This window comes from Mesocricetus auratus, unplaced genomic scaffold (genome assembly GCF_017639785.1).
Source record: "Mesocricetus auratus isolate SY011 unplaced genomic scaffold, BCM_Maur_2.0 contig_12019_pilon_subseq_81473:116387_obj, whole genome shotgun sequence".
Classification (NCBI taxonomy): domain Eukaryota; kingdom Metazoa; phylum Chordata; class Mammalia; order Rodentia; family Cricetidae; genus Mesocricetus; species Mesocricetus auratus.
The window spans coordinates 1-13527 of NW_024434678.1; the positions used below are offsets into that span (position 1 = coordinate 1).

Here is a 13527-nt window from a genome sequence, read left to right on the forward strand (position 1 = left end):
AAGTACACCTTCACCCCTTACCCTCCTCACTTCTACATAAATCCCTTTGTGATGAATAAAGATGATGCCTTGAACAGAATACTGTATTGGCATCCATTCTCGTATTCCCCTGTCCTCTATCTTTCTCCGAGGTGTCCACCAGACCCATGTTGAAGTCCTGCAGGTCGGGGCAGATTAATATAAGTGCAGGAGAGACTCCAGAGGACAGGGAGAGGGAACAGCAGGTGCAAAATGGAAGAGAGGTAAAGGGCAACAAAGCAAAATGTAGATTACTATAAATAGGTTAATTTATGTTATAAGAGCTGTTGGGACAAGCCTAGCTTTCATAATAAATAATAATCTCCATGTCATTTTTTATTAGATGGAGGTCCAAAGAATACTCCATCTTTACTGTGCCCATGGCCTTTTTGGTGACCAAGGGCTGTGCTGCTGCATAGCCCATACAGATCTGAGTGACATGCACTACCACCTGGGGCCAGGGTGTTGTGGGGTACTGATCTGTGGCCAGACCTATGCTGATTGTTGCTAGGTCATAACAGCTCCCTCAGGGGAGGAGGAGAGAAGGTGCACGGTCAAGGACACAGATACCAAGAGTCAGGGAAAAGGCAAACATCAGACTCATTTATTTAGCAATGGAAAGATTCTTATATACCCTCCTCCCAGCACTTAGGCTTGGCCTTGATCCACTGACATGGCGTGGGTACCCCTCACTGGCTAGGCATGATCAGGATCATTGACAGAGCACGTTGCAAGGACCTCAGGCAGACTCCAGGTTGGTTCATCTCTCCTCTGATAGGCTTTATATTCCTACAGCTGTTGTCTGAGGTTCCTGTTGCCATCGAAGGCCATGTGGATGCCCAGGACCCGGGCCCACACCTGGCGCCATGTGAGGGTTCAAGGACCACACTGACATTGGGTTTATGACGATCTAGGAGACCTGTGCTTCTAACTGAAGCCATGGTTACATCCAATCCCAGGCTGCTGCCAAGAACCATTTCTGAATCTGTGTTCCAAACACAGCTTGGGGCTGTGTTGATGTCCATTGTCCCATACTAAGGGTCACGTGAATGTCAGGAGCCTCCAGGGTCACCATCTAGGACCAGGTTAGTGTCTGAGGGATGAGCTTCTGCTGGGGCCTGCACTGCCACCTAGAGCCATGGTGTCACCCAGGCCTGGGCTACTGCCGGGGGCCCTGTCTGGGTCTGTAACCCTGCTGCAGCAGCAGTCTGTATTGATGTCCATATCTCCTGTAAACACTGAAAGCATTGAAGATAGGTATGCACAGAGTTGGTCACACCCCTCACTGGCTAGGATTTGAGGTATCATCACCTTTGTTAATCAATAGAGTCAAACTTCACAGTATAAATGAAGCTTTGCTACATGGAACACTTGAAGATTATTTACCTTCAATTATCAGGCTTGAAAGCTTTCTTTACATAGACATTTAGGGGCCCTTCATGCAGGAAGTGTTGTCAAATGTACCACAGGTCATTCTGATTAGCCTGGAAATAGCACATCATCTACTGGAAATGGAAAAACTTAAAGAATTCAAAACAGGAGAATGTAATGGACTAGAATTTGTTGTAGTATAAATGCTATCTGGTGACATTTGACTAGAGAAACATCAGTTATACAGCCATATCCAAATTTGCAGAAAGCAAAGAAATACATACAGTTGGATAGTAAAGAAGGAAACAGAATTGGATTTACAAGTAGAAGTCTTCCATAACTGCTGAAATCATAGAAAAAAATTCCATCTATAGAGAAAACTGGATAAACCTCTTTTCTCAGCTCACCAAACTGGCATACTTGCCAAACTGGGCTTTTAGGGAGACACATTCAGTGCCAGGCAAAAAAAAATACTTGCCAGTCAGTAATGATTTGTTAAATGCATTAGTAAATGAATGAGTTAGAATGAGTAAATGAAATAAGCTAATGGATAAGTTTGAAAATCTAGTATTTAATTACTTGAGGAAAGTGTATCTCATTAATTAAGGTGTAATTGCACCACATGTTTCTATAGGGGGAATAGAAATTAATCACTGGTTGTAAAACTCAATACTTTTAAAAGAGTGGTTACATACTATTTTTTTCTCCCTACTTTTCATTGTGTGAGTATGCATGTATGTGCGCATGTATTTGGGGGGGGGCATAAGATTGCATCACTTATCTCTTCACCATCTCCCCCAGAAACCATAGCACTCCAATTTGGGTAGAATATCTGACCAGCAAACTTTAAAGATGTTCCTGTGTTCATCTTCCAGCATTGGTATTACAGGAGCATGTTGTCATGACTGGCATTCAGTTGAGAGCGGGGGAATCCAAATGTAGGCCCATACGTTTACCTAGCAAACAAATAGTGTACCTACTGAGCTATCATTCTACCCCTTAGTTTTATCAATCTATCTTTCTGTCTGTCTGTCTGTATATCTATCTATCTATCTTTCTGTATATCTTGTTTTTTCAATACAGATTTCTTCATGAAGCTCTAGCTCTATTGGAACTAGCTCTTTAGACTAGGCTGGCCTCAGACTCAACAGCCTTTGCCTCCCAAGTGTTGGGACTGAAGACATGTTCAACCACTGCCCAGCATTATTTTGTTTTTTCATGTAGGGTATCATGTAACCCAAGATAACCTCAGGCTTGCCATGTAGTAGAAGATGACCTTGAAATTTTAATACTTCGTTTTCCACTTCCTGAGTGCCCAGTTTACAAGAGTGTATCTTTTTTCTCAATTTTCTTTCTTTCTCTTTTTTATGAAGTACTGGGAACCTTATCTAAGGCTTCCTTCATCCTAAGCAAGCATTTTACCAACTGAGCCATATTTCCACCCTGAATTATTTTGATCAAGGTTTAGTTTCTATTTAAAATTGTATTACTATATTACTGTGCTGGTTGTTTTCCATTGCTGTGACAAAACCCCATGACTGAAAGTCACTTCCTGAAGAGGTTATTTGGGTTACGGTTCCAGAAGGATAATAGTCATCCTGACAGGAAGGCATGGTGGCAAAGAGTAGACACTGCAGCAGGAGCAGAGAGATGAAAGAATTTTCAAATTGTAAACACAACCCGAAAGAGTGAATGAAAGTGGCTAGGCTTTTAACCACAATGCCCACCCTCAGTGAAATATTTCTGCTAGCAAGTTGGAACCACCAAAACCTCCAAAAACAGTACCACTAAATGGGCCAAGTGACCAAGAGTACAGGGGTCATACCTCCTAGAAACTACCATGCTTTTCATTGTAAAATATACTGGGTTGACAATTTCCTTGAGTTAAACCATGTAATTATAAATCAAGCAACGGCATTTTGCATCTTTAAAACTTTGAGCTAAAGAAAAAGATGTCAGAGTCTTGATTATTTTAATATAGTGATGTCCAGTTGATTTCATTTTTTTCTTTCTTTTTTTAGACTTATGTTAGAAATGAGCTTGTTTCACATGTCAATACCAGCTCCCTCTCCCTCCCCTCCTCCCCATCCCTCCCTACCAGTCCCCCCAGTCCTCCACCCAATCTCCACTCTGATACCGAAGTAGGGTGAGGCCCTACACGGTGGCTCTCCAGAGTCTGTCATTTCATCCAGAGCAGGGCCTAGACCCTCCCTCAAGAGTTCAGGCTGAGAGAGCATCCCTTGTTGTGGGAACTCAAAGTCTATTTGTACAACATGGATAAATACTACCCAAGGCCCCATAGATTTCCTAGACCTCCTCACTGACACCAACAAGGGGTCTGGATCAGTCCCATGCTTTCCACACAGCCATGAATATGGGGTTCAATAGCTCCAGCTTGTTCAGGTCGACCATTTCTGGGTGTTAAACCAGCCCAGTTTCAAATGTCATTATTTCACTTTTATTTACCACCAAATAAAATTAATATACCATATTTTCTTTTAATTTATGTATTGATACATATCAAGATTGCCTTTCTTGGATACTGTGCATGGTAAAATTATAAACATGGATGGGAAAATATCATTATGGTATGTTCATTTAGACTCATTTTGTAACATGCCCATAATTGTGTCATATTGTAGTCCTAGTTTCAGTTATATGAGTAAGGAACCTCAATTCTGATTTCAAGAGTAGTTTCACTAACGTATCAGCACTATATAAGAATTTCTCCAAAATATGCAATAGTACTTCCTGTTATATATTTTATTTATGATAGCTATTACGACTGGAGAGGAATCACATCTCAATATAGTTTTAATTTGCATTTATATGTTAGATAAGGATATTGAATATTTTTCACAAGTTTTTTGGCCATTTGTACTTCATCTTGGAGAAATGGTCCTGCCCTTAATAGGCTACTTATAGATTGGGTATACAGCCCACTTACATATTTTCTGTGTTTACACATTCTAGGTATTAATTTCTGTCATATATTTAGTTACTAATTAACTTATCCCATTTCATTGATTTTTCCCTTTGCTTTGAGATATTTATTAATTTCATGTAGTCAAAATGATATTTCTTCCTCTTAGAAGAGAAAGTAGGAAGTACCCTTGAACGAATTGGTACAGGAAACCACTTCCTGAACACAAAAGCAGTATCATAGACAGGTAGACCAATGGAATTGAGTTGAAAATCCTGATATTAAACCCCACATATAGGAACCCTTGTTCTTTGACAAAGAATCTATAATTATACAATGGAAAAAGAAAGCATCTACAACAAATGGTGCTGGTATAACTTATATTAGCACATAGAAGACTGCAGATATATCCATATCTATCAACATACACAAAACTTAAGTCCAAATGGATCAAAGACCTCAACATAAATCCAGCCACACTGAACCGCTTAGAAGGTAAATTGGGAGGTACTCTTGAAGGAATTGGTACAGGAGCCTGCTTCTTGAACATAACACCTGTATCATAGACACTGAGATCAACAATTAACAAATGGGACCTCCTGAAACTGATAATCTTCTGTAAGTCAAAGGACACAGTTATCAAGACAAAAAGACACCCCGCACAATGGGAAAAGATATTCACCAACTCCACATCTGACAGAGGGTTGATCTCTAAAATTTACAAAGAACTCAAGAAGCAAGTCTCGAAAATACCAAAGGATCCAATTAAAAATTGGTGGTCTTTGTGATGTTGGTGAAGCCATTCAAGAAGTAATGGAATCCTATGAAGTAGAAATAGATGGGAAGAGTTACCAAGTGAAACCCATCCGTAATCTAAATGGACACTCGATTGGGCCTTATAGAATCCATGCTGGCAAAACAGTTCCCATTGTGAAAGGAGGGGAGGCTACAAGAATGGAGGAAGGAGAGGTGTATGCCATTGAAACCTTTGATAGCACAGGAAAGGGTGTGGTTCATGACGACATGGAATTTTCACACTACATGAAAAACTTTGATGTGGGACTTGTGCCAATAAGGCTTCCAAGAACTAAACACTTGCTAAATGTCATCAGTGAAAACTTTGGCATCCTTGCCTTCTGCCGCAGATAGCTGGATCGCTTGGGAGAAAGTAAATATTTAATGGCTCTGAAGAATCTGTGTGACTTGGGCATAGTAGATCCATATCCACCACTGTGTGACATTAAAGGATCATACACGGCACAGTTTGAACATACCATACTGCTGCGTCCAACTTGTAAAGAATTCGTCAGCAGAGGAGATGACTATTCAACTAGTCCAAAGCCAGCTCCACATCTTTATTTTCTAAGCTTTGTTGGAATACGTTATACCACAAGTAATTTGTAACATGTTGTCTGTTTTAACAGTGGACCTGTGTAATATCTTTATCCATGTTTCAAGGAGTTTTCAAAGGCAAACTGTCTCCATGTAATTAACCAAGGAAAAGGCTTTCAGGACTTTAATGTTAACTGTCTCTCCCATCTAGAAACTGCTGCACCATTGACTAGTTAGGAATTCCTTACCCGTTTTGTTCTGAAGACCTAAGACATGCTTTTGGATATTTATATTGCTATGTTGTTCCTTGAATGCTCTGAATGACCACATCCAGTTCTGCACCTGTGCCCTCTGGTATTGCTTTTTAACCTTCCTTGGAGTCCATTTTCTAAATAAAGACATTTTCAGATCAGAGAGCTACATCTTCATATCTGTGGTTGTAATTCTAAACAGAGAGTAGCTAAAGTATAATGTTCTTTATCTGGACTCTAGAGTTACCTGAACTAGACTTTCTTAAGGAGAGGTGGCCACAGTGTTTTCATGTGTATGAAGTTGGCAAAAATTAGCACACCTCTTTAGGAATGTTTTACTTTTTTGTAGAAGCATAGTTAGCATTAGTCTTTTTTCTTGTTTTGGAAAAACATTGTGCCAACTTGAAAAACCTTGATGTAATAAAAGTCCCTTAAGCCCTCACAAAAAATTGGTGTACAGAACTAGATAATTCTCAATAGAGGAGTCTAAAATGTCTGATAGACTATTGAAAAAGTGCTCAACATTCTTAACTATCAGGGAACTGCAAATTAAAACAATTCTGAGATAGCGTCTCACTGCTTTCAGCATGGCTAAAATCAAAAACATCAATGACAATTTATGCTGGAGAGGAAGTGTTGAGAGGGGAACACTTTTCCATTGCTGGTGGGAGTGCCAATTTGTACACCACCCACCTGGAAATCAGTATGGATATTACTCAGGAAAATGGGAATCAGTATAACACAAGATCCAGCAATTCCACTATTAGGCATTTACCCAAAACATGCGCATTCGTGCAATATGCACATTTGTTCAATTATATTCATAGCAACATTATTTGTAATAGCCAGAAACTGGGAGCAACCTTGATGCCCTTCAGCTTAAGAGTGGATAGAGAAAATATGTTACATTTACAAAATGGAATACTGCTCAGCAGAAAAAAATGGAATCCTGATATTTGCAGGTAAAGTGATGGCACTAGAAGAAACCATGCTGAGTGACATATCTCAGGTAAAAAAAATGACAAACATAGTACGTACTCTCTCATATATGGATTTTAGACATTGAGCAGGGGATTGCCAACCTCCAATCGCACTGCCAGAGAGTTTGGGAAACAGGATAATCCTAAAGAGATATGCATAGTATCCCAGAGAAGGTAAATAGGACAAGATCTCCTGAGTGGATTGGGGGCATGGGGGAAGGGAGAGGGAGTTGGGAGAGAGGGGAGAAGAGGAAGTGAAGGAGGACAAGGGAGAGCAGGAAGTTTAAGTCAAAGGAAGAATGGAGGAGAACAGGATGAGAGACACCATAATAGAGGGAATCATTATAGGTTTGAGGAGAGATCTGGAACTAGTTAGATTTTTACAGTTCTACAATGATGACAACAACAGGCATTCTAAGTAATATTGGAGTGGTTACCTTTAATGCCCTTCTCAGATAATGAGATTGATGAAAGACTTATATACCATCCTAGAGCCTTCATCCCATGGCTGATGGAAGCAGAGGCAGACACCCACAAAAAACATTGAAGCGAACTACTGTAATCTACTTGCAGAGAAGTAGGAGTTGGTCAAGACAGGGCTGGTGAAACCTACAGAAACAGGGGCCCTAAATAAGGCGGTGCTCATGGACCCCAGACTCATGACTGAGAGGACAAGCATTGGACTGATCCAGACCCCTGAATGTGGGTGTCAGTGAGGAGACCTCGGCAATCTATGGGTCCTCATGTAGTAGATAAGCATTTATCCCGGGTGTACGAATGGACTTTGGGATCCCATTCCACATGGAGAGAGGAGAGGCTCACTCAACCATTGACATAAGGGGTGGGGGAATCTTCATATTCTGTGGAAGGGAGTGGGTATGAGGCATGTAGGCTGGGATTTTGGTGGGGGCAGGGAAGGAGGGGAGAGGGAGGGAGCTGGGACAGACATGTGAAGCAGGCTTGTTTCTAATTTAAATTAAAAAAAAAAAACAAAAAAAGGATTCAGGAATTACTTGGAATTACTTGGAGATATCTAGCCATGACATTTTATATCATCATCAAGACAATAATTCCACATTACATTACCACAACGAGTCATGTTTTAATGATGCAAGTCTTTATTCACACAGTGTTTCTTAGTAAATCAAAATTGCTCTCAACATATAACTGAAAACAAAAAAGAAACTAGAGGTCATTTACATGGCTTTGTTAAGTAATTTATTTGTATTATAGGATTATAGGGAAACTGGCGCTAACATTGATTTATTGGGCAGCAATTGTCTCAACCAATTCTTTCTGCTTCTGAAATCTCTTGAAATGAGGGAGACATAGTTTTCCCAGAGGCATTAGGCATATTGTGCAAGGACTATAAATTACTTAGCCACAGTAGATCTGATGCCTTGATTATATTGACTCTCCAATTGCTTTCTATTCTCTCAGAGCCCCCTCACACTTGTGTACTTTATTTTCTCAAATGGCTTGCTTCCAGTATATTTATGGTGTTTTTTGTGGGTAACATGTTCCGTGTATGAGAGAAAAGATGTGATATTTTGTGTGATGTTTGTCTTCCTGACTTTACTTCGAGGAACATTTAGATAGTCCAAAAAGATATGAATTCATTAAACCTACTCAGTTACTCTATGGGGAATGAATGCTGAACTCCCTGTATCCAAAGACTGTTGGCAATTAATTGTTACAAGTGTAAGGGCATGTCATTTTTTTCGGTGATATAGTAACTGAAAAGAAGTAATTAGCCCATGTTCCAGTACTTCACACCATACCATTCTCATTCAACCAACGATGATTAAAATCAGTGAGGAAGGAGAGGGACCTGGAATGGATATGTAAAATACCATTGTTTTTAATTTAAATGAAAAAAAGGAAAAGGAAAAATATTATCTTCATGGGGTCTGACTTGGGAACCAAATTTCTGTTAAGGATAGACTGCTAGACCAGTAGTAGATGGACAACAGAAAACAAATAAATCACATCTTTTGAGGTTCGTTGTCTTGTAATGTCAGGACTCTTGTTTTCGTTTTTTCAATGACAAGGCTTTAGGGAAGTGATTAGAGCATGGGATACCACACTTAAATGTTAATGACTTAAAGGGCTGATCTTTTGGTGTCATAATTGGGAGGTAAAGAAAATTAGGAAATAGGGTGTGATTAGAGGAACTAGATCACAGAGAGTGTCCCTTACAAATGTATGTGTTGCTCCCAGAGCCTTTATGTCTGTCTCACTTTGGAATGAGCAGTTTTACTAAAGTGCATACTTCTGTAAAAATACATTACCTTATCAAGTGGAAGCAATGGAGGCAATAGACATTCACAGAAACCATTAAAACTGAGAGAAAAAATTATACACAGGCCTGGACAAATGACTTAGTAAAGTGCTTGTTGAGTAAGCATAAGGAACTATGTTTAGACCCAGAGTATGCAGACAAAAAGTCAGGTGTAGTGACAGGCACCAAACAATTTGCTTATAACAATTCCTAATCTACTCAATTTGGAGAGAAAAAATATGGATCTCAAAATACTGTGTAGAAATTTCACATTGAAAATTTCCCAGTGTGGAAATGAAGGTAGCTATAATCTCATGCAACTCATGACAATATAGGAGAATATTGGGGCAAAAAGATCTGCAACTCAGGCCAGCATGGACTACTTAATGAGGGTGAATATAACATCAAGTACATTGTAAAAATACATAGCATTAATTACATAGAAATTCTTTGTCAAAAAAATTTTTCCTCCATTACTGTTTGGTGGTACTGCTTACCATTAGATCTTAATGTCAGCACAGCTTTGTCTTGCTTTTATTCCCAGATCTAATTTAAAGATTCTTTAGGCAAATCTAACCTGAAACTGATTTGAATCTTTTCCAAGTACCTCAAATCTCCTGCTCTCCAGTATGTTGCAAAAAGCCCTTCTTACTCACAGCCCGCCTTCCCACATTTCATCCATCTGTCCTCCTCACCCTCATTCCCAACCTCCTGTCCATTTATCCTTCCTCACTTTCCAAGTCCCCCAAACCCAATCCATGAGCCATTCCGACCGTTACCTCCACCTTCTCCACATCCAGCCCATCTGTCCTTCTCCTCTTCCCTACCCTCTCTGTGCCACACAATCCATCCTTCTCACTCTCTCCCTCCCTCCTGCTCATGCCACCCATCTTCCCCTCTCCTTACTCTCACCCCCATCTCCCTGCCATCTGCCCTTCTCTCACCTCCACACAGCCAATCCATTTGCCCTTCCACTCTCACTCCCCATCTGCCCTTATCCCACTCACTTCCTCTTCTCTTCCACCTGCAAACCCACTCCTAGTTACCCTAGTCTGAAAACTGTACAGTGTTTATCTAGAAAAGACTGGAGAGGGATAACTTCAATCTAAGTAATACATGAAACACAACAGATATAGCAAACCGCAAGGTTTATTATTTTGATCACGGAATTATGTGTTGAAATTACATGGCATATTTCTGGGTCCACTCCCGAGCTAATTTATTATACTCCTCTAAATCTGTGTGGTAAATCGTCGCAATTTCAGGATCCAGAGGATCGTCTGGGTTTGGATCGCATAGTAAAGAGGAAATATAAAGTAGTATATTGGAAATTGTGAGTGCCGGTGACCACTTAGAACTCAAGATGTCGAGGCAGATATTACCATTATTGTTTATGTTGGGATGAAAGATACGGGTAATGAAAGTAATTTGGGGGGGCTGGTAGGGGTAATTGAATGGGAAGTGGATTGAGAGGAAAAATACCCCTCCCTCGTAGGGGCTGTCTTCTGGACCCATTATAGTTGCTTGCCAATGGAGAAGGTTGTCTGCAACCGGCCCCGCCGAACACTGGGCGGAGGGATCTTGATTCATGGCACATAACTCCTTCTGAATTCTCTTAAGTGCAACCTTCTCCATAGTAGGTTGAACTATCTTCTGTGGCAGCCTGTGATGACTCTGCTGAGCCTAGGATATAGAGAGAGATGAGAAGATGATATATGATTAGGCGGAGTCAAGTTATCAAGGCATAATTCAGAGACGGAAGAGGCAGGCGGAGAGCCAAGGCCTGGAGACCTTAGCTCCTCAATTCTACCTGAAGATTTTGGGTCAGGATCTGGAAAATTCGGTGGATTGCTGTGAGGCTGTGATCCTAGGCCGCCGAACAACGTCTAGGGGGCACAGGTCCGCAGAGCATTCAAGAACAGGAGCACTCAGCGGCCTCCTGCTGGCGATATTGCGGGAGAACAGACTTGAATGTCTGGATAGCTGTTCCAGAGTACACTGTGAGGTCATAAAGAACAAAATGGCGTGTGATAGACACGTGGGGTCAGCGTGGGGTCAGCGTGGGGTCAACGTGGGGTCAACGTGGGGTCAACGTAGGGTCATGTGGGTGGAGCTTGGGTGGTCAATACAGAGTTGCTATGGGGTCAGCATGGGTGTTAACTTTAGAAAATGTGGGAGAGGACCATGAGCTAAGCGAGAAAAAATGACTGAAGCTGGCTGTGCCTCAGGGCCTCTCTCAGCTTTTCCTCTTTGAGCTGATAAGAAGAGTCACAGTGAATGTCTTCAACTCATTCAGAATAAATCAATCAATTCCCCTCGACTCATTACAACGGCTTTTTTTTTTTGGTTTTATGAGACAGGGTTTCCCCGTATTGTTTTGGAGGCTGTCAGTCCAGCCCGGCCTTGAACTTAGAGAGATCAACCTGCCTCTGCCTCCCGAGTGCTGGGATTAAAGTCGTGTGCCATCACCGCCCGGCTTTTTTTTTTTTTTTTTTGGTTTTACTACAATGGCTTTTTAATTTTTATATTTAAGTTGAACACACTATGATTCTTAATTTTATATATTTTCTAACGATGGATACTCTGTAGTGTAAACTTTAGGGAATTTAATATTGAGAATACCCTTTATAAAGTAAGACATGGTTATATATTAAAGTCCTCAAAAATTTATTTTAAAATTAAAAACACAAGTTTTAATGAAATTCTGACAGCAAAGTGGGGGGAGATAAGACATTGTTTTTTCTAGCATTTAAAAGCAATGAATTTAATGCCAATATAGTAGTTATAACTAATAATAGAGCATCTGCATTATAATTTCACTGAATCAACAATATCTCTCCTAATTTTAAAAAGTACTCCTTTAGGGCATATTTGTCTATATATTCTTTTTTATTCTGGAATATTTTCATAGCTGTCTGATTGTTGTCCACTGGTACTTATGAAGAGTGCATTCCAAACCCGTGACTAATATTTCTCAATCTTAAGGACTTTGGAATTGATAATGAACTCAGACAATTTGGAAATGAGGAAGAGGAAATTGGGACATGAAAGTAGGTTAAATTTTGTATCTTGAAAGATTTAAGAAAGTTAAAATATTATTATGTATTACAAAAAGAATAGGCTTACTTTCCATGTGATTTTGTAAACTGCATGGACTTACTTTCATGTACAGAAAACCTACATTCCCCAAAAACCATTTTTTGGAGGGGTGTATGGTAAGAAGCTGACAAATTTTTGTAAAAAAGAAAACAATGATATATTTACTAAATAGAGGAGTAAAGAAATTGGAAGATAAGGAATATATTGTAGTTTTCTTTCTTTTTAGTCTATTTTTTAAACAAGGTTCCACTAATTTTTCCTGACTTTCTGGTCACAAACTCACTATGTAAGTAGATCAGGTTGGCCTACATAGATCCACTTGCCACTGACTTCAGTAGAATACTTGATTATTTCCAATTAAGATATAATATGTGTATGTATATATGTGTGTTAGCCACTGAATTATCATTAAGCAAAATACTAATATGAAACATATTTATATTTCATTTAAATTAGAAACTATTTTATTTTGCATATCTATCACAGTTCCCTCTCCCTCCCATCCTCCCCAATGACCCGAATCCCATCACCCATCCACTCCCCAAGTAGGGTGAGGCCTTCCATGATGGATCATGAAAATCTGTCAAGTCATTTGGGGCAGGGCCTAGGCACTCCCCTGTGTATCTTGGCTATGAGTGTATCCCCGGTTGGAAATGGGACCATGAAGTCTGTTCATGCACTAGGGACACATCCTGTTTCCACTGCAAATGTCCCCATAGACTGCCCTGGGTTCCTACCTGACACCCATGTTCAGGGGGCCTGGTTTGCTTCTTTGTTGGTTCCCTATCTGTCAGACTGGGGTCCAGGAATTTCCACTTGATCAGGTCAGCTGTTTCTACTGGTTTTCCCAGTGTGGTCTTGACCCCTTTGTTCATCACTCTCATCCCTCTGTGTAACTGGATTTCAGGAGTTAGGCTCAGTACTTAGTTGTGGTTCTGTGCTTCTGCTTCCAATAGCTACTGGTTGTAGGTTCTAGGATGTCATTTAAGGTAGTCATCAATCTCATTATAAGATAAGGGCATTTAAGGTAGCCTCTCCACTAATGCTTAGGTTTCTAGTTAGGGTCATCCTTGTGGATCTCTGTACAATTCCCGAGGGCATATTTCTCTTTAAACCTATAGTGGCTCCCTCTATTTATATGTCTCTTTTCTTGCTCTCCTCTATTCCTCTCCCAGCTCAATCTTCTTGATCCACCATGATCCTCCCCCCTCTGCTTCTCCCCACCTCTTTCTTCAACCTCCCTCCCCGACCTCTATTCTCCCAATGTGTTCA

At 40.3% G+C, this 13527-nt stretch overlaps 1 protein-coding gene and 1 pseudogene across 1 annotated transcript; one reads left to right on the forward strand and one right to left on the reverse strand.

Moving 5' to 3' along the window:
• Positions 1 to 1156: 1156 nt before the first annotated feature.
• Positions 1157 to 6055, forward strand: LOC121138645 (annotated as a pseudogene).
• Positions 6056 to 10302: 4247 nt separating this feature from the next.
• LOC121138646 (ubiquitin-conjugating enzyme E2 2-like) lies at positions 10303 to 11164 on the reverse strand. Its single transcript, XM_040741302.1, has 2 exons — positions 10967 to 11164; positions 10303 to 10839 (listed from the first exon to the last, which is right to left on the reverse strand). Exon 2 carries the CDS (start codon positions 10789 to 10791, stop codon positions 10339 to 10341), a length of 453 nt encoding a protein of 150 aa, XP_040597236.1. The 5' UTR covers positions 10792 to 10839; positions 10967 to 11164; the 3' UTR covers positions 10303 to 10338.
• Between the last annotated feature and the right edge of the window lie 2363 nt (positions 11165 to 13527).